At 35.7% G+C, this 26584-nt stretch overlaps 1 protein-coding gene across 1 annotated transcript in view; it reads left to right on the plus strand.

The window, feature by feature from the left end:
- The window catches only part of MS3_00010303 (uncharacterized protein), a 123154-nt gene that overhangs the window by 3389 nt on the left and 93181 nt on the right, over positions 1-26584 (plus strand). The window contains exons 2-3 of the mRNA XM_051218665.1: positions 1796-2074; positions 23177-23404. Coding sequence (XP_051070445.1) covers positions 1796-2074; positions 23177-23404 — 507 coding nt within the window. The remainder of the gene's footprint in view (positions 1-1795; positions 2075-23176; positions 23405-26584) is intronic.

Raw genomic sequence — 26584 nt, forward strand, 5'->3', positions numbered from 1 at the left:
TCAAGATTTGTAGTATAAAGAAAATCCAATATCCCTTCCAATGTTTCACTAGTACTTACTAACTCAATCTCTTTCGATTTAAGGTCCTATTTCTTCTCAATACAAACTACAAAACTTTAATCGTAAACTAGTTGGTCATGATTTTTAAACAGATAACATCCTCTCAAATGATCCACTTTAGTTAGGAGAAATAAAAACGATGTCTGAATCTTAAAGTCATCATTTGGTAAGCAGCAAGATAATGCTAACTCACAGCCCACAAAAATATACCAAAAATGGACTAAGGTGTTTAAAACTATTTTTACATACTTTTCTTGGTCTTTGGATCATTGCGTGGTGTAGTTGCTGAACAGGTTCGTTATTTAGACCTAATTGATCATAAAATGCCTTGTGGATCTAGACAGTGGATAAAACAAGTTTACTAACTTGAGATACGTTTAACCGGTAAACTGTTTATATATGAAAGTTAGAGTTAAAGCAATCCTTCTCATGAGAAATCATATTAATAACTTAATTTTAGTATCAAGTAGCACAATATCTAATGAACTGTTTAAACAGCTCTGCTGGATTTTCACTGAAATTAGATTAATGTGTTTTCATAATTGAGTTCTTGCAAAGTCGTTCACTCTAGTAGCCTTATAAACAAAGTTTCTGAAAAATTGTTTACGACGTGATTGCTTACACCTAAGATATTTCGAAAATACGTGGACTCTTCTTAAATTGATGTAAAATTGACTTTTAGGTAATTAACCTGGTTTACTGCAAAACTCCGAATCGTTGAGCTGTTTTAGGTGAGATCGTCAGTACTCTCATCAAAGTATGCTTCTGAAAGTATTATAAACTTGAAAATTCTGTAATTTTTATTTGATGAGCATTTGTTGGAATGAAATACTTGATTAAATTTGTCAGTTTCTAGTATTTGAATTTTTTAGTAGAAAAGTGTTTGTATCCAGTTTTGTGCGTAGGTAAATAAGTTATCTTCAGCCTATGTTCTGTCACACCTGATATCTTTGACTTCAAATGAAAGTGGGACATTTATCTGAAGGACAAATGTAATCAAGCACAAAATTCATTTGATTGGTGTTTTAAAACTTTATATACAAACATTTTTTCTGCCTTAAATATCTCTAAATTACTGAAAAGTAGCATGATGTGTTTTTTATGTGGTTCGCTTTTCTCACAAGTTATAAACTAGCTTTCTTGGATAGTACAAATAACACAAAAAGGAGCTTAAAGTCAGCATTAGTATTTAGTGTAACGAAAAAGTATGTAGCGTATATTCATTTGAAAACGTCTAGTTTATTTAGATTACTTCTATGCTTTTAGATCACAACTAGCACTTAGCAATATGTTTGTTCCATGTAAAAAATTACAGACTTCAAGCATTTAATTTCAACCAACAGATGAACTTTCAACCACAAAACCTATCAACAAACATCTATCAAAGGCACATTATGAACAGTTATTTGCACTGTAGCTAGTTTACTTCAGATAGTTTGATTGGTAGTATGAATAACTTAAATATTACAAATTTATTCTCCCATTTGATCAAGCTTTTTTAATATGTAAGAAACACTAAACATTCATTACTTTGTGTTTTTCTTCATAGAAATATGTATTTCTACTGATTATTATCTGAAGAGCTGCCACTATTGATATGACATAATTGAAGCTTATGGAGTATTTAGAGATTTTATTGTTTTACAATCAGGTGATAAAACTTATATATTAGTTTTTATTTGTACTGACCATTTGAACGATGACAATAAGTTTCGAAATTTCGTGTTTGTAACAGCTGATCAACCTGAAAATCTTAAACAAACTATAAGCGTTGGTTATGGATTCGATAAAAACACAACAAGTTTATTTGGATCTTTGTACAATTGTACATATCAACAAACGTCTACTCTGTGCATACCTGCTTGTAGCGAATATGACAATTCACGGGCCGGTTTTGTTGGCAATAGCTTGCTATGGAGTTTTCAGTCAGACAAAGAGGGATGGACTAGGATTTATGATTTGATCATACGCGGTACTCCATTCGATGAAAAACGTAACATGAAGAATAATCTTGGTAAGTTGCACTGCATATGGTTGTACTTGTATCGTACTACATTTTGCTTAGTTTTATTGTTAAATTTTAAAACATTAATCTAGTTTGGGTGTTTGTCTCAGGAACTTAGTTACTATCATTTTGTTCACACATGTTAAATTCTCGTAGTTTTATTCCACCTATGTATCCCATTACTATATGAATGCGGATATTTTGAGAAGCCCCGACCGTTGTTGCTATCTTGACATGGTGGTCGGGCTTGCCTATCGTGATGAAGCAACCGAGCTATACTGACTGGAACAACTGTTCCTCAAGGTCCTACCACGTCAGAAAGGTCGGTTGAAGAGCGGTAAGACTAAAAGCAACAAACCCAAGGTCCGAAGGCGAAGTCGTACTGCTGACTGTACAGAGGTGTGACAGCAGTTAGGTGTTTCCTTCAGACAACTAGCATGACAGCGATGCTGCCTTCCCACAAGGAGGGGTGGGGTTAGAAAAGGTCGACCCTAAAAATGCACACCTCGCCTTATCCCACGGATATCCGTCTCCGGAGGTAAGGTTTCAACAAGTACAGAGCTAACACAAAAATTACCCATAAAAAGCTCGTGTGTGACCGACCTCAAGCAGTTGTACCTTGGGCACTGCGGTCACGCTCCCAGGTCACTAAGACCACTTCTAATCCAATTTCCTTTTTAGGTACCTCCAGAAGAACCCTTTCACAGTGTGGGCAACCGGGAAGTGATAACCGCCCTCTTACCTCTAACAGCACTCAAGACCACTGTATTCATAATCAACTTCCGTCTTCACTTCCTATTATTCCTCCTACATCGACTTTCACCTCTAGACTTCCTTTTTCGGCTTCCCCCTCAAGTGTCACCATAGCCAACGATTCTAGTGCTCAAAACCCTGTCCCAGGTCTACTGAAACCTCGCTCCAAACTACACATTGGAGCCTTCAACGTACGCACTCTATGTCAAATCGATCAACAGGCTTCCTTGGCTAGAACCCTAGAATCTCGTACCATTGATGTATACTGTGTCTCTGAAACACACATACAGGATCCCAGTGTGGTCATTCACTTGACCTCACCTCGGCAAAACGGAGAGCCAACGAGATACACTCTACGTGTATCTGGTGACCCGATGGCCAGCTCTCGTGGACTGGCAGGAGTAGGGATAGCACCAAGCATGAGGGCGGAACAAGCACTGTTAGAGTGGATCCCCGTTAACAGTCGTTTATGTGCTGTTCGGCTAAACGGCTCCGTAAGAACTCGGAAGGACAGGGACACACGTCGTTGCCTTTTTGTCGTTTCTGCCTACGCTCCCACCGACTGAGCTTCTTCAGAAAGCTAAACGTTCAGACATAGTACTTGTAGCAGGTGACTTTAATGCCCAGATAGGTAGTTTAAACCAAACAGAAAAGCATTTGGGTGAGTATTTTAGTATTCCGGCACAACGAACAGATAATGGTGATCGTCTGCTGCAACTGTGCTCAGACAATCGTTTATTCTTAGCAAACACAAATTTTAAGCATAAGGAGAGACATCGTCTAACATGGCGACCCCCTACACCAAACCAACGATGGACTCAAATAGACCATATTGCCATCAGTCATCGTTGGAGAGGGTCGGTAGAAGATTGTCGCTCATTCTGGAGTACCTGCTTGAACTCCGACCACGCCCTAATGTGGACACGCATCGGCTTGCGCCTCACTGGACGCAAAAAAGCCACATTAAAAAGACCATTAGAATTGAATTGAGTAGAGAGAAAACCAAAAGTAGGTTCCAGGAACAACTGAGGTCACACTTAGGTAGTTCTGAAAACGAGGCTGACCCAGATGTTGCCTGGAAAGCTATACAACCAGCTGTGGAAACAGCAGTGACATCTACCAGTGATTTAAACCACAGGGTTACAAAGAACCAATGGATTTCTTCAAGATCTATTGCACTGATGGATTCTCGTAAACTCATCCCATCAGGTTCAGAACACGATGAAGAGCGTAAAGAAATCAGATCTAGGTTAAGCAAAAGTCTAAGGAACGACCGTGAGCAATGGTGGGCAACGAAAGCAAAAGAGATGGAAAAGGCGGCGGCTGTAGGGAACACAAGACAGTTCTACAGACTAATAAAAGAAACTGGAATTATTAAGTCAAGTGTAAGTCAGACTGTTTCAGAAAAAGACGACACTTATCTGCTCCCAGTCCAGACGTTGAGAACGATGGGTGGAACATTTCAGAGAACAGTTCAGCTGGCCTTCAGCTACTCTACAAAGACCCTCCATTCCCAGACAGTGTGAATGGAACATTGAAGTAGGTCCTCCAACTCTAGCAGAAGTTCAAAAGGCTATAGTTAATCTGAAACGAGGAAAGGCAGCTGGTCTAGATGGATTGGCGCCAGAGGTTTTTAAGGATGATGGTCCAGTTTTGGCGATTAGGTTGACTAGTATTTTAGCTAAGATCTGGGACTTAGACGTTATTCTATCTGACTGGTCACAATCACTTATCGTCCCAACAAATAAGAAAGGGTCAAAATCATCTTGTGACAACCATAGAGGGATTAGTTTAACTAATATAGTATCTAAAATACTAGCCTCGATAATTATCAGACGCCTAACTAAGACTCGTGAACTGCAAACACGAGAGGATCAAGCTGGCTTCAGACCTGGTCGTGGCTGCATCGACCACATATTCACCATTCGTCAGGTTTTAGAACATAGGCATACTTATCGGCGTCCGACAATGGTGGTCTTTCTTGACTTAAAAGCAGCATTTGACTCGGTAGACCGCGAGATTCTGTGGCAGTGTCTGTCATTGAAAGGCGTACCTCAGAAGTAAATAAACCTTGTGAAGGCTCTTTACTCGAACACTACCAGTCGAGGTAGAGCTTATGGCGAACTGTCATCTGCTTTCGCAACCTCAAGTGGTGTCCGTCAAGGCTGTCCAATTCCTCCATTTTTGTTTAACTTCATCATAGACTTATTGATGGAAATAACATTCTCGTCGACTGAATTCTGGGGTATTGATCTCCTTCCAGGAGGTCCACTTATCGACTTAGAATACACAGATAACATAGTCTTGTTTGGTGAAGACGCTGTTAAAACGCAGAGTCTTCTGGTAGCACTAAGCAACAATGCCATAATGTTTGGAATGCGCTTTTCTCCCTCTAAATGCAAGCTGCTGCTTTAGGACTGGTCTGCGTCAACACCTGAACTAAGGATAGGGAGTGAAGTAGTCGAACGCGTTGACAACTTCACTTATCTTGGAAGTCTGATCAGCCCTAATGGGTGAGTGTCTGATGAAATCTCAGCACGGATTCGAGAAGCTCGTTTCGCTTTTGCCAATTTACGTCACCTTTGGTGAAGGCGAGATATCCGTCTATCAATAAAAGGACGAGTATACTGCGCGGCAGTCCATTCTGTTTTACTTTACCGCAACGAAACATGGCCTTTAAGTGTAGAAGACACCCGTAAGCTACTAATATTTGACCACAGATGCCTTAGAAATGTTGCTGACGTCTGCTGGGATCACCGGGTAAGTAATAGTGAGGTTCGACGCAGGGTATTGGGTAATGATGGTAAATCAGTTGGTGAGGTTGTGAATCTTCGTCGACTGAGATGGTTGGGCCACGTGTTACGTATGCCCGAAAACCGATTACCACGACGTGCAATGCTAACCGGTGTTCGGGATGGTTGGAAGAAAGTTAGGGGTGGCCAAACCAAAACATGGCATCAGTGCGTGAAGACATTAACTTCTAGTCTGAGCCATGTTGGGAGATGCAGACTACTTGGTTGGGGTCCACGTGACTATCGCAATCAATGGTTGGAGACTCTTGGTGACATGGCTCAGAATCGATCACAGTGGTGTAGGTGTATACACTCTTTACCTTTCTTTAAACGATGAGGTTAAAATCACTTTATATCTTTCTTTCTACGAACTAATTCTTTCTTCCTGTACTATATCCTTATTGCAATCTTTCTTTTATATATTACCACCTCTGAATTAACTACTTTTATGAATCCGGTGTCCATCTTGTTGTGTTAATGAGGTATGGCAACTTGACCGATGCATATATGTGCCTGATCCTACGTTGTAGTTGACTGACTGACTGATTTTGAGAAGCCGCATATTAAGCTTTACTTACATTCATACTTAGTTTTAATTAGTTGAGTGCTGTAAATTGTTCAGGAATCGATCAGATAGCTCTATACTAAATACGGTTTCTGAATAAAAGCGCTTGATCTGTTCCATGAAACATTGCTATGAAATTATGCATTATTAAGAACAAATACTTCCCTAGAATTTTTTTTTTTGAAAGAAAACTTATTACTCTTAGCGTTTGTATTATGTTATGTTAAAATGTATCATTGGTTATGTTTGATGAAGAGAAAATAACTTTCAATTTTTTTCACTGGTAGACATTTTAGTTTAAACTGAAATGCTTGATTGAGCTCTGCTAGACCTTATTACCGAAATAATAGGAAAAATTCACAGTTCGTGTAAATATATTTTTAGTGGTATTGTTTTCACTGAGTGAAGGTGTTTCATTGTAAACGTCCAGGTTGGGCAACCTTTAACACTGTGTTTTTAAAAGAAATTGAAGTTTAAGATCTCTTTTCAAGTGTTTACTTCTTTTGTTTTAATGAACTTACTTATTTACTTACACCTGTTACCCCTCTTGGAGGAACATGGGTTGTCCACCAGCACTCTCCATTCAACTCTATCCTGAGCAGTTCTTTCCATTTGTTATTCATTCTTTGCATGTCTGCTTCCAATTTTCGGTGCAGTGTGGTTTTCGTCTTCCTCCTTTCCGTTTCCCTTCAAGGTTCCAACTTGGAGTTTGCCTCATGATGTAGTTTGTTGATTTCCTCAACGTATGTCCTATCCACTCCCAACGTTTTTTCTTGATTTCCTCTTCAGCTGGAAGCTGGTTTGTCCTCTCCCACAGTAGGCTGTTGCTGATGGTATCCGGCCGATGGATGTTGAGCAGACAATTGTTTATAAATACTTGTACTTTTTTGATGATGATCATGTTAGTTCTTCAAGTTTCAGCTCCATACAGTAGAACTGTCGTGACGTTTGTATTGAAGATTGTGACTTTGATTTTGGTTGTCAGTTGTTCTGAGTGTCATATGTCCTTTAATTGTAGGAATGCTGACCTTGCTTTTCCAATCCTCTCCTTTACGTCAGAACCAGATCCTCCACATTCATCGATGATGTTGTGCATATACGTGAACGTTTCCGCCTGTTCCAGAGCTTCCCTATCAAGTGTGATTGGGTTGGTGTTCTTCGTGTTGTATTTGAGGATCTTATTTTCTTCCTTTGCGTATGTTGACGCCTACTGCTGTAGAGGCTTCTACTACACTCGTTGTTTTGGCCTGCATTTGTTGGTGGGTATGGGGTAGAAGGGGTGTTTCATCTGAGAAGTCCAAATCACCTAGTTGCATCTAAGCTGTCCATTGTATTCCGTGCTTCCCACCAGATATAGAGGTCTTCGTAATCCCGTCAACCACCGGAAGAAAGAGCAAGGGGGAGAGTAGGCAGTTTTGTCTGACTTCGGTGCTCACTTGGAATGTGTTTGTCAGCTGTTCTCCATGCACGACATTGCATTGTAGTCCGTTGTGTAGATTCCGTATGGTGTTGACGATTTTCTCAGGTACGCCATGTTATCGAAGAATTTTTTATGAGGTCCATCTATCTGCGCTGTCAAATGTTTTCTCATAATCAAGTAAGTTGATGTATAGTGAAGAGTTCCATTTAATTGATTGTTCAACAATGGTATGTACACTACCGATGCTTACGGAATCCTGTTTGTTGGTTTCGAAGTTGTGCGTTCACTGAATCTTTCATCCACCTCAGTAATATTCTGTTGAAAAGGTTTCCTGGTACTGACAGTTGTGTGATGCCTTTGTAGTTCTCACATTTCTCAGATCTTATTATTTCGATATCTTGATTAGGTACCCTACTTTTCAGTCTGTCGGCACTTGTTCTTCCTCCCTAATCTTCCTGAATAAAACGTGGAGCACGCTCTCAGTTACATCTATGTCTGAGTTTAGTGCTTCAGTTGGTATATTGTCAGATTCTGCTGCTTTCCTGAATTTAGTTTGTCTGATTACCATCCTGATTTCTTCAATCGTTGGTGAAGTGAGAGCTTAATGAACTGGATTGCTATTAAATGTCTTCTGGACACATGCATCAACACTTCGACTGACTATTTTGATAAATTTTTCCGGCATTGTGTGTCTGATTAATTTTCTCTTTTTCTGTTATAATATTGTTTGCACTTAATCTTTCCTACTACCAATGCTACTGTAACTACTTCTACTACTGTGAGATTTGTCTCCATAGTTTTATTCGTTTTACTGATATAGTGTGACAACTTGAACTGATGCACAAATTGTAGTGAACACTACTCTTGAGATGGCTGGTAAGCAGTATTTGGCGGAATATGCCCCATAAGTTGTCGCAGTCATCAGACGGAGTGAAGAGGTTCAGTACACCGAAAGCATGGCGTAGGTAGAACACTTGATGACTAGATGAGATAGTTTGGATAGCTGAATGTACGAAAATGGTTGGTCGGAAGCTATGTGTACGTATTATGTGAACATTTTGTAATTTCTCTTAACGAATAATCATCCAGCACGTTGTCTTATTTTGTGATATATGTCATGTTCTACATTGATTGTGACTAATAAATTAAGTTATAACATATTTTTAAGGCGTTATGAATGATATTCAGCGTGTGGTACTGGGATTTTTCACAATGAAACTACAAAAATTTGGGAAAATTCAAAACTACCGAGTTCATAAACATGAGCAACAAATCTTTTCTATCAGTTCAAAACTCTATGTTTGTGTTATCAAATTTTAATTATATATTCAAATGACGGCTCTTGGATTGATTAACGTTTTGGAATTCAATTATGAATATTGTCAGCTGATAGGAGTTAAATAAAATTAGTGGTCAAATAAAACCGGACAGTTTTTCCATTTCAGTCTATCGAATGTTTGAAATAACTATTCAACGGTCTTCAGTGTCTAGTTATTCTTTGATAGCTGGCTGTCTGTGGGGAAATGTTTTTACGAATTATTACTAAGGTCGGCTTTTCTGGAAATGATTTCAGTTCTCATGGCTTAGAAACCTACTACATAGATGTAATTTTGTGGGTACATCGTTACCCCAAGGTCTTGGCTCGCGATCGTCGCACAAGGAGCAAGTATAGTCTATCTGATTACCCGTAACACAAGTTTTCATTCATGTATCCTTTGGCATACACTTCGGTATACTTGCGCTGTGAGCAAATATACGTTACATGCACACCGATAACACACAAGTTTTCATTCATGCATCCCATAGCATACATATAGGTATATTCGCCCACTTGGAAAGGTAGATGGTCACTGCTCCTTTCAAACGTATTTGCTATAACTGAATGTCTTTTTCGCATTATTTGCATATCACTGGTGCAAAGGATTTCACCCTTGCACTTTATGACATACACATAGGCATAACACTTCACGGGAAGTTGGTGGTTACCTCTCCCTCGTATTTGCTACCACATGTTTTTGTTATGTCTTCGACCTGAAGAATTAAGCTGCTGATTTTATTAGACATACTTACTTACTTACTTACGCCTGTTACTCCCAATGGAGCATAGGCCGCCGACCAGCACTCTCCAACCCACTCTGTCCTGGGCCTTCTTTTCTAGTTCCATCCAATTCTTGTTCATTTTTCTCATGTCTATCTCCATTTCTCGGCGTAATGTGTTCTTTGGTCTTCCTCTTTTACTTTGGCCTTGAGGATTCCATGTGAGGGCTTGTCTTGTGACGCAGTCGGGTGCTTTCCTCAATGTGTGTCCTATCCACTTCCAGCGCTTCTTCCTGATTTCTTCCTCCTCTGGGATCTGGTTTGTTCTCTCTCACAGTAGGTTGTTGCTAATAGTGTCCGTCCAACGGATCCGAAGTATTTTGCGTAGACAACTGTTAATAAACACTTGTATCTTCTGGATGATGGTTTTCGTAGTTCTCCAGGTTTCTGTCCCATACAGTAGAACTGTTTTGACATTTGTATTAAAAATCCTGACCTTGATGTTGGTTGACAGTTGTTTTGAGTTCCAGATGTTCTTCAGTTGTAAATATGCTGCTCTTGCTTTACCGATCCGCGCTTTCACATTTGCATCAGACCCACCATGTTCATCAATGATGCTGCCTAGATATGTAAAGGTTTTTACATCTTCCAAACGGTCTCCGTCAATTGTGATTGGATTGGTGCATGCTGTGTTGTATTGGAGAATCTTGCTTCTCTCTTGTGTATGTTGAGACCTACTGCTGCTGAGGCTGCTGCTACACTGGTCGTCTTCTCCTGCATTTGTTGTTGCGATTGCGATAGGAGGGCCAGATTATCTGAGAAGTCTAGATCATCCAACTGCACCCTGAATGTCCACTGTATCCCGTGCTTCCCTTCAGATGTTGACGTCTTCATGATCCGGTCGATCACCAGGAGAAAGAGAAAGGGTGAGAGTAAGCAACCTTGCCTAACACCGGTTTTTACTTCGAACGACTTTGTCAACTGTCCTCCATGCACGATTTTGTAGCGTAATCCATCATATGAATTCTGTATGATATTGACTATCTTCTGAGGCACGCCGTAGTGTCGAAGAAGTTTCCATAGTGTTGTTCTGTCCACGCTATCAAGTACCTTTTCGTAGTCAATGAAGTTGATGTAGAGTGATGAATTCCATTCAATTGATTGTTCCACAATGATCCGTAGAGTTGCGATTTGGTCTGTACGCGATCTATCCTTACGGAATCCTGCCTGTTGGTCACGAAGTTGGGCGTCTACGCAGTCCTTCATCCTGTTTAACAATACCCTGTTGAAGACTTTTCCCGGTATTAAGAGAAGAGTGATGCCCCTGTAGTTATCACACTTGCTGAGATCGCCTTTCTTCGGTATTTTGATCAGGAGTCCTTCTTTCCAGTCTTTTGGTACTTGTTCCCCATCACAAATCTTATTGAAGAGAATGTGGAGTATCCTTGCAGTTGCCGCTACGTCTGCTTTTAGTGCCTCTGCTGGATTGTTGTCTGGTCCTGCTGCTTTGCCACTCTTGATTTGTCTGATGGCCATGCTGATTTCTTCAATTGTTGGTGGGCCAACATTGGTTGGGAGGTCCGTGGGTGCTGCTTCGATGTTGGATGGGTTCAGTGGTGCTGGTCGACTCAAGAGTTCTTTGAAGTGTTCTACCCACCTGTTTTGTTGCTCTTCAATGTTGGTGATTACCTCGCCTTCCTTGCTTTTCACTGGTCGTTCTGGTTTTCGGCGATTTCCAGAGAGTTTCTTTGTCATGTCATACAGTTGTCTCATGTTTCCTTCTCTTGCAGCCTTTTCCGCCGTTGTTGCTAAATCTTCTACATATTTACGTTTGTCGGTTATGAAGCTCCTCTTCACCTAATTGTTTACTTCTGTGTATTCAGCTTGTGCCTTGACTTTTTCTGCTCTTGTTCGGATGGTATTGGTTGTTGCCCTCTTGTTCCTTTTTTCTTGAATCTTATCCAGTGTATCAACAGCGATCCGCTTTTTGTGGCCCAGAACCTCATGGTATGTTGAATTGATTGCTCCTTTGATCCCCTTCCAGTTGCTTCCCACAGTAGTTCCTTCTTTATTGAGTAGATCATAGAACAGATATTTTTCAACTTACGTCCCTTGAGCTAACACACATGTATACTCTTTCAATACACCTTCGTACATAAATTACACAAGCCGAAGCTCATGCAATTTATATACATGAACATACACATAGGGCATCCCGCAAGATTTTAGAGAGCCTCGAAGAATAGAACCCAGTTAATCTTGTTTGCTGCAAAGTGATGGATCAGTCTGATCTCTGTCGACCGTCCAAGTTGCCCACTGTTGCTCAGCAGCACCACCAGGAAGTTTTAGATCTGATTTTGCTGTCGTTTTTGGTGTTCATCTTATGTTATCATTGAAATGTTTAACAGATTGATCCAATGTATTTTCTACAAAGCTCCTGTATCATTCTAAACATTTTATATATAAATAAGAGTTTATAACTTTCTGGAATACAACCGATCAACGCCTGTTGCAATATTTACGTTTTGAGCAGGTTTCCATCAATTAGCCTCTAAACTTACGTCATCAGTATATTTTTGATATTTGGTTATAACGGTAGAATCTAGGATATATTTGTTTATTTATGTTTCTGATGTAAAGTAATTTTATCGAAATATTCAACTTTATCATTGAAATGAAACAAAATACACAATATTATACATATTCAAACTATATGATTTTATTTCTATAAGAGTTACATAGATATTCCTCATGTAAATATATATATATATTCTTATTTGTTTAAAAGTAGATTTTAATTAGTCATTTATTTAGATAAGTTTCAACAAGAAATTAATTCATTCCATTATGTACTTCATATAGAATGTCATTTTGAGTAATTTATATTACATTCATTATTCATTTACATCTGTAAGCCTAGAAAGTGTTCTACATATAAATAATGTATTATAATAATCAATATCCTGTGAAAAAACTTCATCTAAACTTATACAGGATAGAACAAGTTCAGTTAATTTCTTTTCTCTTTTAATCATACAGAGTTAACTATTAAATTTCATTAATTTTTATATCAAGTGATTGTACAAATGTCAGGGCATAGGTAACGAAAAAAAAAGAAAAACATAACTCATATATAATGAACTTTCTTATGAATATTTCAGAGTGGTACATACTTTCACGGTGATATTTAAAGTTAATTAACATTAGCGTTATTAACATTTAGGTTTCAAAATTTTTATGTGTATGAAAACATTTGTTTATTTCTCTCTTTCTCTCACTCTCTCATATACGTTTTGCGTCTGTGATTAGTGACAGAGTGAATTTCATGCAATATCGTGAATAAAAAAAAACAACCAAATAGACTAGTAAAGCGATTGTATGTATTGTATCAGCACTAATTAATTCAGTCAATCAGTCAGTCATATGTAGAAACTGGCAAAGATATGAGTTAAGTCAATTTGTCACACCAAGTATTAGCACGTCAGGATGAAATTAACACAATGAATATCAAAGAAGTAGAAATAATCATTAGTTCTAACTCATAAAACATTAACACTAATAACAATACTTCATGTTGATGAAACATTTATTAAGATACAGGATATTGTAAATATTTTAACATGAATAATTGAAGGTTTTAGCTTCGCAGTTATTTCATTTAACATTCTAGTCAATTTTCAGTTCATAGGTGGTTGAAAAAACTATTCCAAAACAATCCCTTCCAATTGTAGCTTAAAATATTTTTTCTGTTTTGGAAAACCCGTTTTACTTAATGGTTACTCAGATGTATTCTGCATTTAAACAAATAGATATTGGAATACTTCATGTGTGTTATTATTTGTTGAGTATTCTTGATCAGTACGGTTCTTTTTTAACTTGTCATCATTTTTACACGTAATACTATTTACTCAATAGTAATAGAATGAAATCATTAAACGCAAAATAGTCTCGCTCTCAATATTTACAACTAAATTATAAATACTTAGAAGCCATAGTTTACCTCAACGTGAAAAGTTAGCTGATAAATCATTTGGTGAAACCGATTGCATTTGTACTGAGCCATTCGGTTATAATACAGATCAGTTTGCTTTGGTAAGCTGAACATCCTAATTGAAATTACAAATCATGTTCGTTGATAAAATTTGGATTCATTGTAATCTCTGTATGAGAAAATTTAATTGTAATCTGGGTTATTTTTCAAACAGATCATTATACCCAGCGTGGTTACCAACTATTCCTTTCTCCGTCCATCTCTCTGTGTGTATATATTATGTGTTTTAACATGTACACATCCTCAATATACCATGGAAGTTAACCTCGGACTTACCCATTCTACATGGGTAGTTGAGTTGTATACAAAAACAAACTACGAAACCTCGATAATGGTTACTGGTTCGTATCCGATTTTATTTCTCATACTCATCTGTTTCATGTTTTTAAAAAAATTGCTTTGAATGGTACACACTAAACGATAACATTTGCTAGAATATATTGACCCATTTTTTGGACATGGTTGAAAATACTGCATAGCAGATAACAATGAGCATGTGATACTACTTTTCAATACTAATAAACCCACAAGTAAAACACTGAAAGATAATTTATTGATCTATATTGGCTATATTAAATTAATGACCATTATATTGGAAGTCCAGCCTACTCTCTGAAGCGTACATACTTATTATATAATTAGTATGTATATCAAAGCGTCCACTTAAAATAACTCACTTTTCGACCAATGATTATAAAACACTAATTCTCAGCATGGAGAAAAACAGTTCCGTTGAAAGCTTGTGTATTAGGTCTTATTTTTTGAATAAATCACAGATTAGTTATTTATAAGTAAATAAATTCTATTTAGATGTTTTTTCATGTAATTTCATAGTTTCCGTCTCATTTATCACAAGGTTATCTAATACAAGAATAAAATGAAAAAGTTTATTCCTGTTAAACTAATCAATGATTATAGTTAATTATATACTGTTCTCGCCTCGAATGCTTGTCCACCCAGATGTGTTCCTCTTCTCTTCTTCTTTACCATCTTTAAAAATATGCGTTACAAACACACGTACGTACACAATCAAGTACTTATTTCCAGTCAACTAGAAATATTACTGTTGCCATAGTAACTACTAATACTACTACCATCTTCCTTCTGTATCTGTAATTTTGAAGAACTCGTTAGTTTCGTAGTTTGATTTTTTGCCACCTTTGTTGTGAACATTAGTAGATTGAAAAAGTTACCATTTCTCGACAAAATGTGTATCCAATATATGAATTATATTATTTTAGGTATCTAAATCAGTGCTTAGATGGTTAATTGGTCACCCTCTAAACGGGCGTATAAAATCATACAACATAATTCACTCTGGGCTTCGTCCTTCTTTTGTTCGTACGTTCTTTTTTTCAGTACTCATTTACTTGGAAATAAGATAAATTCCGATGGATTAAAACAGCATTATACAAACGCGAAAGTTTATAATAAAATTTGCACGAGAAACTTCCAGTTTTCACCTAATTTGTCCGCCAGCACTGGTTGGTTTACAATGAACCAATCAATACATTGTGGTGTGAATTTGTGCACTGAACATGCAATTGTTGAACTTTTTTGTTCAGCTAACAACTTTCTACCGATATTTCATTGAGTCTACGGAATTAAATTATAAAGTTATTAGTAAAAATAACAAATAATACAACACAACAATTATGTTTTAATTACCTTAATTGATTTTGTAAGAGAAAACAATATCATTTTGCCTTGTTCTCAATGTTAATCGAGAATGGTATAAAATGGTCACTACTAGGCTAAGTGAGTTGAAATCATGGTGCATTTTTTAAAACGTTAAGATATCGGATAAGATCAAACGGAAGTCCTTAGTTACAGTTGGTATTTGTCAATTAAGTGTCTCTATAACAAACACGTTACTACTAGGCTAAATGTACTACAACTAACATTCTATGGGATTGATTTGTTCTAATTAATTAGCCATTGAGTAATCAGTGACATTTCGCGCTCAAGTTCTTATCAGTTGATTTAAATTACTAAATTGTTAGCCCTATTTTTTATATGAAGACCAATCAAACTGCTGATCTACTTAACCCGAGCATTTTGAAGTTGAATTCAGTTGGTTCACAGTTGACCAACAGGTTACAGATGGTTTACTATTATTATTATTATTTTTAATATTATTATTATTTCATAGCGAACAATTAGATAATCCGGTTAAATGGAACATATATTTTTATAGTTTACATAACTAAATTATCTTTGACTTAAATAAACTAAGAAGCAGTGGATTTAATTGTGTGTTTAAGTTTCAGATCAGTGATTGGTCACTGGCATTCAGCGGTTTACATTTTCAACTGTTATTTTTGTCTACTGTCTACTATCCTTTGGATAACATACTTCACTCAAATCAGAACAAGAATTGAAAGCGAACGATAATGATTCCATTAAAACTTAACAACAAAAGCACATTAGTAAAAATATTTGAGTTTATACATAATCTTGGGTAAAAACATACTTCAGGTACGAGTTTGAAACAATGGTGACGAATTTCCAGGAAGTTCTTCGGCAATCACGAAACAGCTTTCATACATGAATTGTTTATGGAAAAGAAAACAGTAATGTTGGAAAGTATAAATATATTTTACACGAATAATAAGTCTATTAATGTCTTGTGTAGGTTACCGTACCCATAAATCTGACATATTAACTCATCCTAATGGATACATATTGTCCAACCCCTCTTCGTAAAGACCTAAGCCGATTTTTAAAGATCCCCACATTAATTCGAGCTTAGGTTACGGTTTTCATTTCGAACTGGTATCCACCATAACGTAAAAGTGCTCTTCAGCCATAGCGATTAATGAGTTTTGTCCCCAAAATAAAAGTGGCACCATCTGCTTAGTTCGTTCATAAGATGTTGTACCACAAAGTTAGGGTTTGTTTCAGAATTAAGGATTTAGGGTTACGATTTATAGGTAGTACCGATTTGCCTGCTATAAATAGTCTACAGAGAAAAATTCTAGCATTTCTCAAATTTAACACCATTTTTATTTAATGGTGACAGAAAGTAATTTTCCTCTTTCATTTTAAACGTTTTGAGCAGTATGGCAAATTTACTCCTACCACTAGTTATACGTGTAATGTTCAGTCTTTGGTAGGTTTGCGCTTAACGTAAAGGTGGCTTGTGTACCGGAGGAGTGTGGGGAACAGTATGTGAGATTATCTGAAAGAGAAAAGAACGAAAGAAAAGTGGTCTGGCGACTCAGTAAGCACACAGAGTGCATTTACAGTTAATCATGAAATCAGTCGACAACAATCAGAAATAACACGAGCGAGAGGTTAAGACAGTTTGACAATCGAAACTAGTTGACATCTTAAGGTTTCGAATGCGTTACATACACGGTATTTCAAATTATCACAAGAAACCTAAATGACTCATTCTCGATTTCGAACTATCTTGTAACATCTCTCCAATTCTCCCTCTAGCTCCGACTAGTTGCAAAATAAACCAACCAATGTGTTTTGATTTTTCTCATATCATTGCATGCAATAGCCATGATTCTATCATTGCTGCAAACACCAACATGTATTGTTAAATTGTTTTCCGTCAACAAACCGACCATTGAACGTTTTGCTCGTGAAATGTTACAATATGACAGCATCCTACTAGGGATTTGTCTCCCTTTTAAAAAAATAAACAAAGCTCATTGAATACTCCCATAAATTTTAGGTTATATTCCAACAATAATCATGAGAATTTGCTTAAAGCCTGATGACAAAATCTGCTTGTGATTTTGCATTTCTTTAATGTCTTTTAATCTATTATTTTCATTACAACCAGTTTCTTTCCTCATTTAACCTTTATAAATGAATGAATAATAAATTTGGTGCTATTCAATGTAGAGGAACAAGTCGAAATTGTTATATTTTGGTTTTTAGATGATAAAAAACCTGAAGCGCATTGACTAGTTGACATTTTCCTCTATATGGTTTCTTATTTTAGGGAACAATAAGTTTTAATTATCGATTTTTAGTGTGGAAGCAAATGGGACAGATAACACAACCGGCGCATATTTATCGACACACATAAATGCCTAGGAAAAGTATTCACTCCTGCCATTATTATTATTATTATTATTATTATTGTTGTTGTTGTTGTTGTTGTTGTTATTGTTATTATTATTATTATTATTATTGTTATTATTATTATTATTATGGAATAGTAATTAGAGAAATCAATGTAGGTCTTGCATTTTTTCAAAGTGATACAACCAACCTGTTAGTGCATATGGTTTACAATTTAGTCACCAATAACCTAGGTATTAAACTGTCATAGACTGAAAAATAATGTGAATGGTCGCATTTGTGTCCAGTCTTTATGTTCCTAATGTTATTGAGTTTGATAATATTTTTTTGGATACTTTTTATTCTCCAGTTTGGGGGTTTTGTGAAAATTGTTGAGTTTTATAGTTAATGAACAATTCTTCAGAATTAGGAAGTACTGGACAATTGGTTTGTGATGTGATCGGTCAACGCTCAACGCTAGTTCAAAAGTTTCTGTATTCGACCCGCAATGAAGTCGTCAAGACTACAGGTACACCATCCTGATGAGTGCCAGATAGCATAAAACCTATGTCTACCTCCCACCACCACCTTACATCTCTCTCACTGTATAAATGTAAGACAAGCAGTAAAAAACTTGAACGTACTCACAATTATACTAGGTTCTACGCTGTCCATATTTTTGGAATTAAGCGTAATCTTCAGAAGAATGAGCTGATTAAAAAATGTAACATCCGTTGAAGAGGTCATTTGTTTCATCGGTAGATATCCAAGCCAATAAAGAGACTGCATTTGTATGCTAATGAGGGCTTAGATTTCTCTACACAAATTTTTATGATCACTGATTTATGGAAATCAAAAAAGTAATAACAGGGAAATAACGTGCATGCGATTCAAAAGATAATTAAACACTAAATGCTTTGGTTGACGTAAACGGTGTATATATCAGTCGTCTAGGAATGTAATTTCCGGTTATATTTCTTATTCATATATGCATGGTCAACAGTAAGGTTAATGATTGATTTAAATTATTCATAAGTTACTGCGTAAAATAAATGTGTTTTTAATAAATGCAGGTGATATAAGGAAACTCAAAAAATTGTGGATTTGAAACCACAACGATCTTTCATTTATACAGTCAACCAATCGGAACAAATTCTATCCATGTCTTCTGTTAATAATTTTCATATGCACACACGTTACTGACTTCAGAAATATTTCCTAGAATTTTACCAAAAAGTTATAATCGAGTGGGATTCATCTGTTTCTGTCATGAAGCGAATTTCGCCCATGCTAATAGAATGATAGTTGCTCAGTATCACAATTTAACTAAAATTAGATAAGTGAAACAATTCAGTTGTTGAAATGTAACGGATTCGTCAAGTGAGGTGTAACAGGAACGTAGGTGAACACTGCTTAATAGACTTATGTTATGAGCCAAAACAGCTGTTCGTTGCTCTATAGTTTTCAGTAGATGTTTAACCTGATCGCAGTTCGTGATCTACACAACATATTCAAGTTTAATTAATTAAATATAAGGTCATGACCATTTGTTAATATGCTTTTCAACAGTTTTACCCCACACATTTCAATGTTAGAGTCTGAACATAAATCCAGTTATATATACACTAACCTTATCATACAGTTTTACATTACAAACAGTGTGATATTTGTATACACTACAATGCCATAGATTCTTTCTATCTCTCTCTTTACGTCTGATCATTATATAAACAAATGTATACAGAGATTACACAACTGGTGAAGTGTATTGATTAGTTTCTGTGGTTTAATTATGGAGTGTGGATGGAGTAAAATTATTGCTTGAGAAAAAATGTCTGTATTTATTCATACAAATCACAAACACACACACATACACAAGCAATTATTATCCTTATTACTACATGCTCTCATTATTTAACTGAATTCTGCGTTTCTTAATTAATCAGTAATGTCACACGAGTACTACTTTCCTTATCATGTTCTTAAGTAGGTTCTTGAGAAAGTGATAAATGTGTATAGATATTCAAGTACTATATATACGTACATCTGACAGGTGACCTTCATTCTAAATTCGTTCTATGTACACCTTGTTCTAGACAAAATTAATTTGGTACTTGTCAAAATTTTCGAAAACCGTCACATTCATTTACGCATTACAATGTTATGATAACTGTATTGTTAAATGTGCCAGTTACAAAACAAATCAATAAGCTGGAAAAAAATGACAAAATACAGTTGAACAGCAGTAAAGTCAGCTTGTTGTGCGTAATAATTTTGTTGAGATAAAATATTTTCCAGTAACTGTGTTGTATGTATCAAGCACTGCTGGTTATTCTATCGTTCATTTAGTTAGTGAATTCAGTATGTTGTAAGAGTGAAGTTTTTCACTGGTGATTTCATTTTAACAGTTTAGAGTTATCTGTAACTGTCTACAATGAATATATCAATGTAACAGCCCAACAAAGTGGATGTAAGAATACAGATATCGTAAAGTTAACCTAACTGATAATGTATTAGATTATTATCCTATTACTGATATCTTAATTGAAATTTCGGTTCGGACCCCAGAGTGTGGACATTAATTTCAAGATGCAGGTACATGCAGCCAACAAGTCCACTGCTAGCCACATCCCGTCTATTCTATGTCAACGTTATTGCTTGAAATGAACTTGGATGGAAACTACACTTTAACAGTACTTATCTACTTAATAAATAGAAAGGTGCGTAAAAGTGCTGGACAGATTACATTTGTGGAACTTTGGATATATTACGACTAAGCGCAACGTAGAATTAAGATTTTGATTATTTTTCTGTTTGAAGTTTCATACATACACGAGTCAGCCAATCAATAAATGAATGGAAGTTCAGAAGAGCAAATTAGAATATCTTTACTAGTTAGTTGACTAGCTTCTTAATTTTAGAGAGATATAACTCTGAAAACTTGAAGAAATTAACTGGATAGTCGAATATTCTATATGTTAAACCAACCCAATACTTATCTACTTGAATATAGAATCGTTTTTGGGAGAATGAAAACGTAGTTTAACTGCCAGATCAAGCAAGATATTTCATCATTCCAATCAAAACATAGTGAGTTTTGATGAATTGTATATCATCAACATTCTTGTGTCCTTACGATATCAGAAATCATTAGTTAAAAACTCTAGATCTGTTATCGAAAGGCAAAATGTACATGAGTAGTTGACTTGGGTACAACGTGTGGATAAATAATCACATGTGAAACAACAAGACGACTAGATATTCAGGAGTCTGAGAACTACCAAGGATGTTATCCAACAGTGGAAATAAATATAAGACGAATGTATTGTCACAAATAGGAAGTTTTTGAAGGGGATACGATTAATAGGTGGTACTATAATTTGTGAATGAAGCAAACAGATATAAGGTAGCGAATTTCGATTTTTGTCACGAAATTCATTCATTCACACAGGTAAATAACGTTTAGACATTATAGTTGATGCCAGTTCGTGATGAACATCCTAGTATTATTTGTCAACCCTAACTTCTATATTTAACTCCCGATTCTAATTTACACAATTGTATGACTCTATTTTCACCCTGTAAAATGGTTGAAGTTTCTCAAGAGCACTTTATTATCTCTATAAGATCGTTCACAAATCATAGCCTCGACCATTTATGTATTGTGAAGTTCATAAAATACAGTCTTCATAATCTCATTTTCTATATTCATTTGACTGACTACATATTTCTCAAATTTAATAACATAAGTAGTAATTATCTCACTCTTCATTGTTATCTCTGTTGCTATTGGGCTGTTGAGAATGGGTAGGATTTTATACAGTTCTAAGATCATTTAATCTTAACATTTTATAATTGAAACTAATTCAAAGTGCAGGACAAACGATTATTAGTGATAAGCAGTGACCGATGGGGTTCAACCGGGTCTGTTGTCAGATAATAACTCACTGATGACAATCGTGGAAGTGTCGCTCAATTTCGTGGATTAGTTGAAGTTGGACATTAACACCGTTGGATGCCGGCTCAGTGGTCTAGTGGTTAAGAGCTCGCGCGCGACACTGACAGGTCCTGGATTGGAATCGTGAATGCGCACTGCTGAGGAGTCCCACAATAGAACGAAATGGCCGTTCAGTGCTTTCAAGTTTTCCATGGTGGTCTAGCTTTAATTGACGCATGATCCTGACCATTAAAATTACTATAATATCCACAAAAATCTCTTCTGGTATTAAATGATTATCACTTGTTCGAGAAAAATAATCAAAATGATCGATAATCAGCGACCAACGTAATGTTTCGAGCGATATTCTACATCGTGTATTGACGTTAGGCTAAATGACCATTTGAAAAGTGACAACATTAAACGATGGTTTTACTGCATAACAAGACTAATTATTTCTCCAGGAACATTCGATTCTGTTCACTTCAAGTATAATGCAACTCAATAACCATGTACATATTCGTGTACTTTGTACAATTTGGGTCACACTTTTATGTATGAATCTTGTTTATATTACGTAATGATGAATGTTAAATGTAATTCAACCATATACTTATATTGAAGTTGGTAAATTCGCGTCGCCACTATTTTAACTGGGTGGTCATTGTTTATCTACCTGTCTCCTCTTCTATATTTGCGACCGTCGTCCCGTCATATCAAATAAATTAAAATTGATCTATACCATGAACTCGAATGAAAGCACTAAGGTTATTAATCTATCATCCACCCTCTCTACTCTTTAAGTAAAGAGAAACGATTACGATGTAATGCATGCACTCAATATACAATTCGTGGGAAACATAGTTAAGTCAGTTAACCTGATGGCAAACTTTCATGATTAAAAAATAACGAGCAGATAATGAAAATTAAAATAAAAACATACAAAACATTTTTAAAATTATTTACAATTGAAATGTACATGGAAGCGAAATTTGACACGGTGTTACAAAATTCATCTCAATAATTGCTTCACTGTGAAAAAATTTCTAACGTTAAATAATGCTATTATTTTTACTGATACTATTATTGTTTGACTGTCCAAATCAAAGTCGGTAGCACCAGGTTTCAGTTTATCAACTTATCTAAAACGTCCTAGTTTCACTTATACATGTAGTAAATAGGTGAATGATATAATTCACTTCAGTTTGATGATTGATAAGATGCCTGTATACATGTTTTTTTTTACTTTAATTCTAAATATATATGAATATTAGTGTAAAGTTCATTCAAAACTATGCGGTTAATTCAATAACCGTGAGTTGAGCAGCTTTTTAATTCCCGCCTCCCAAATTTATTCTTGATTTCATGCAATTGAGTCTAGAATATTTTAATTTTTGTGGGATCACCTTTTATGCTTTATTGCATCTAGTTGTATACTTAGTCCTTATCTCGGTTCGTAAATTGAACACTTAACAGATAATTACATTTCACTTACACCATTCATCTTTTTGTAATCTTTTTTTAATCGTTTAGATGATATTACATTGTTTAAGCCATATGTCGATCATCTAGTTCCTGTGGAATCTATGGAATCATGTAGTGGATTATTATGGCATTTGAATGATGAAAGTAATGTGACAGAAAGTTCTGCACTAGTAGCTACTGATGATCGTAATGTTACAATTTACTTTGGAAAAACATATTCAGTAACGAGTGTACACTTTGTAACATCAAAACAAGATGATTTGCCACACGAGTATAGTAAGTGAAATGTGTTTTATTTAAAACAATATTTTAGTATCATTATTTAGTATTAACAAGGTTTTAATGATAACAAGGCAATCTTGAGTTCTGTTAAAAGTGTGTGAACAGATGTCACTTCGCGGTTGCTCACACAGTGCAAGGGTATTTCTTTCTGATGGTCCCGAAATAATAACGGGATAAGGTGTGGTTTCGAAGACATGAAAACGTGCTCACACAGATCAAGGGACAACTGTTTGAGGCTGATCACAAAAGGATTTTTTCAAATATTTGTTGATTCATTAGCTCCATGCTTTAAAGTCTTTAACATTGGTAGTGAAAACTTGGAGGGTATGACAACGGTGGGTATTTTTGATGTTGACCTCTCCTAACCTACTCTTTCTCTAATGGGAAGGTTGAATCATAAGAGACACTGTCTGAAGGAAACACCTTATTTTCGTCACAACCCGTTGCAACAGACAGTAAGACGCGGCCCTTAGACCCTAGTTTGGTACTTTAAAACTTACTATTCCCCAAGTGACCCCCCTGGGATGGTAGGACAAAAAGCTAAGTGTTCTAGTCAATACAGTTCGGATATGTCATCAGGATAGGCTAGGCTGACAATTATATCAACGTAGCAGATATGGTCTGATGTGGTGTCGTGAATGTATAATGATTGTATACAATTACAGCTGATATAAACATAGGATGAAAAGTATTCAAGGTATTTACCTCCAATCATATTCGTAGCTATGCCATTTGATACTTGTAGACGACTATATGAAGTCTGTTGCATAAGCTAGAAATTTTAACTTTCCGGCACAGTTTCCTTCACCCTGAAAAGTAAACACATTAATAATCGATAACTGCACCTGTTTAGATTATTTTTAAAACTTCTTATTTCAATTTTCTTTTATTGTAATTTATTTTAAGTTCATTTCTTAACAGAAAGTCAAGAGCTATTATTCCATGAATTATTTCAAATCAATTGTAACCAGTGTCAACGTTTTTTTGCCATAATCGTCTCGAATCAAGTGTGTTTGCTACTATTCCACTGTAGGTAACTACATTGAATGGAGAAAAATCAATTCCATCTGATTTTTAACTTTTGGGCACATAATAGACAAACAGTTCAAGATTAATCTTAAGTTCTTTTTCATATTATTATCTCCTTTCATAGTCAACTATCAAACTGGAAAGAATTTTCACTTTCATATTATTTTGATATCTGATAAATACGACTAGAATATTCAGTTTCCAGTCGGCCTACGATACTTAGGAATTAAGGAACTAGTGAACTATTCTTGGTACGAACAGTTCTATTCCTGAGTTGATAACGGTAGTTGATACACAACATTTAAAAAACTAACCGCTAACACAAGAAGAAAATGAAGTGTGAGGAAAAACTTAATATTCATATAGAACAACTTGAAATAGTACTTCAGCTTAGTATGTATAATGACGACATCATGATCTTCAGGTGTACAGAAAATTATCGCACTGAAAGTAGTGGGATCAAAATGGGAAAGAGCGAAGCTTATGCGAAAATTTGAGTGGGTAAAAAAGCATTCGTGATTACTATTATTAGTAAGACTTGAGTATTATTTTCACAAATCAAGTAATCCCTTGATCGCCTTAGCAGTTCGACAACAAAGAATATCACTATAATGCAGCAGAGTTATCTATTTGATATATTGGTTAGTAGGTGGAAAGTTAGCACCATCTTCCTTATCCTACACTGGTCTCATTTATCGACTACTAATTCAGGAATTATTTCATTTAGAACAATTGACTTATCACAGAAAATCGATTAAGTATGTAATTCACGTAAAACACTAATTTTCTAGTCAGTGAGCTGTTAATGACTACGTGATTTCACCAGTTAGCTTACTGATATAATGCGTAACAATACAAGAGAGATATAATATCATTAGCTGCATTAAAAATCTAAGTATCGTCAATAAATTTCTTAAAGAATGAATGAAATTGGATAATAAACTAGTTTAGAATTACACGAAGTTCAAGTTTTAGGAGGAACCAACGAGTAGAATTGATTAATCACTGAGTATTGAGTAATTTCTTATTTTTCTGGATTTTCTTAGCGCTAATCGAATTTTATAGATGGAGGTAAAGAGTTAACGAAAGTTTATTTATGTGATCTGTTTTGCACGTCCATGTATATACACTATTTTATACGTTTAAGTAAGAAGTCTACATCTACAAACCTTGAATATGATCGACAGTCGATTGATTCATGGAATAACATCACTTATATACTTCACCCATCCATCCCTAGTTTTATTCCAAGTTATAATTAATACAGCTTGGTCGACTGGTAAATTTGAACAACGAAAGAACAACAAAATATATAAATATTTTTGTTCTTGGTTTAGTCTGAACTTTATATTTCAATTCAGCATTACGGATTCGTTGATCTCATCATTCATAAGAAATGTTTCAAAGACACCTGTCTTAAAATAATTGGATAACATTCACACATTATCTATGTTTCATAGATCCAAAGTTTTATGTTCTCTTACTATCTAGTATACCCTGGCCACAATAATTCACTTGACTCATTCTAAATTAGAACAAAAATTGGGAAGAGATAATATGTATCCTATAGAATCCAAATAACAAGGACTAACTTTAAGTTATAACTCATGGAGTTATAGTGAGAAGCCATAACCAGTGGAGCTCAATACATGTCTGGTGTGAGACGGTTATCCACTACAGGCAATAGATGAAGGGTTACGCAAGATCATGGATTGGTTGAAATTCAGCATTAACGCCGCTGGATGTCAGCTCAGTTGTACAGGAATTAAGCGTTTGCGCACGAAACCGAAAGTCTTGGGTCCGATTCCTGCGTGCGGTTTCGTGGATAGCCACTACTGAGGATTGCCATCTTTTGAAGAAACGGCCGTCGATTGATTTCAGGTTTCCAATAATGGTCTAGCTATAATAAGTTCATGAATTCAACGATGAAAAGACATGGTAATGAAAACAATGGAGTTTACGATGAGCTTATATATCAATCTACAAGCATCGTCTACGAGTTCTTCAGTCCATACTTCTTCAATTTGGAACATAAGAATAAATATAAAAGAATCGATTCAATTTAGAATTATTTATTTATCAAGAATAGATTTATGTTAATTGAGCTATTACCTATCTTTTTGTATGAAAACTAGTAATATCTAT

The sequence above is a fragment of the Schistosoma haematobium genome, chromosome ZW (genome assembly GCF_000699445.3).
Source record: "Schistosoma haematobium chromosome ZW, whole genome shotgun sequence".
In the NCBI taxonomy this organism is placed as follows: domain Eukaryota; kingdom Metazoa; phylum Platyhelminthes; class Trematoda; order Strigeidida; family Schistosomatidae; genus Schistosoma; species Schistosoma haematobium.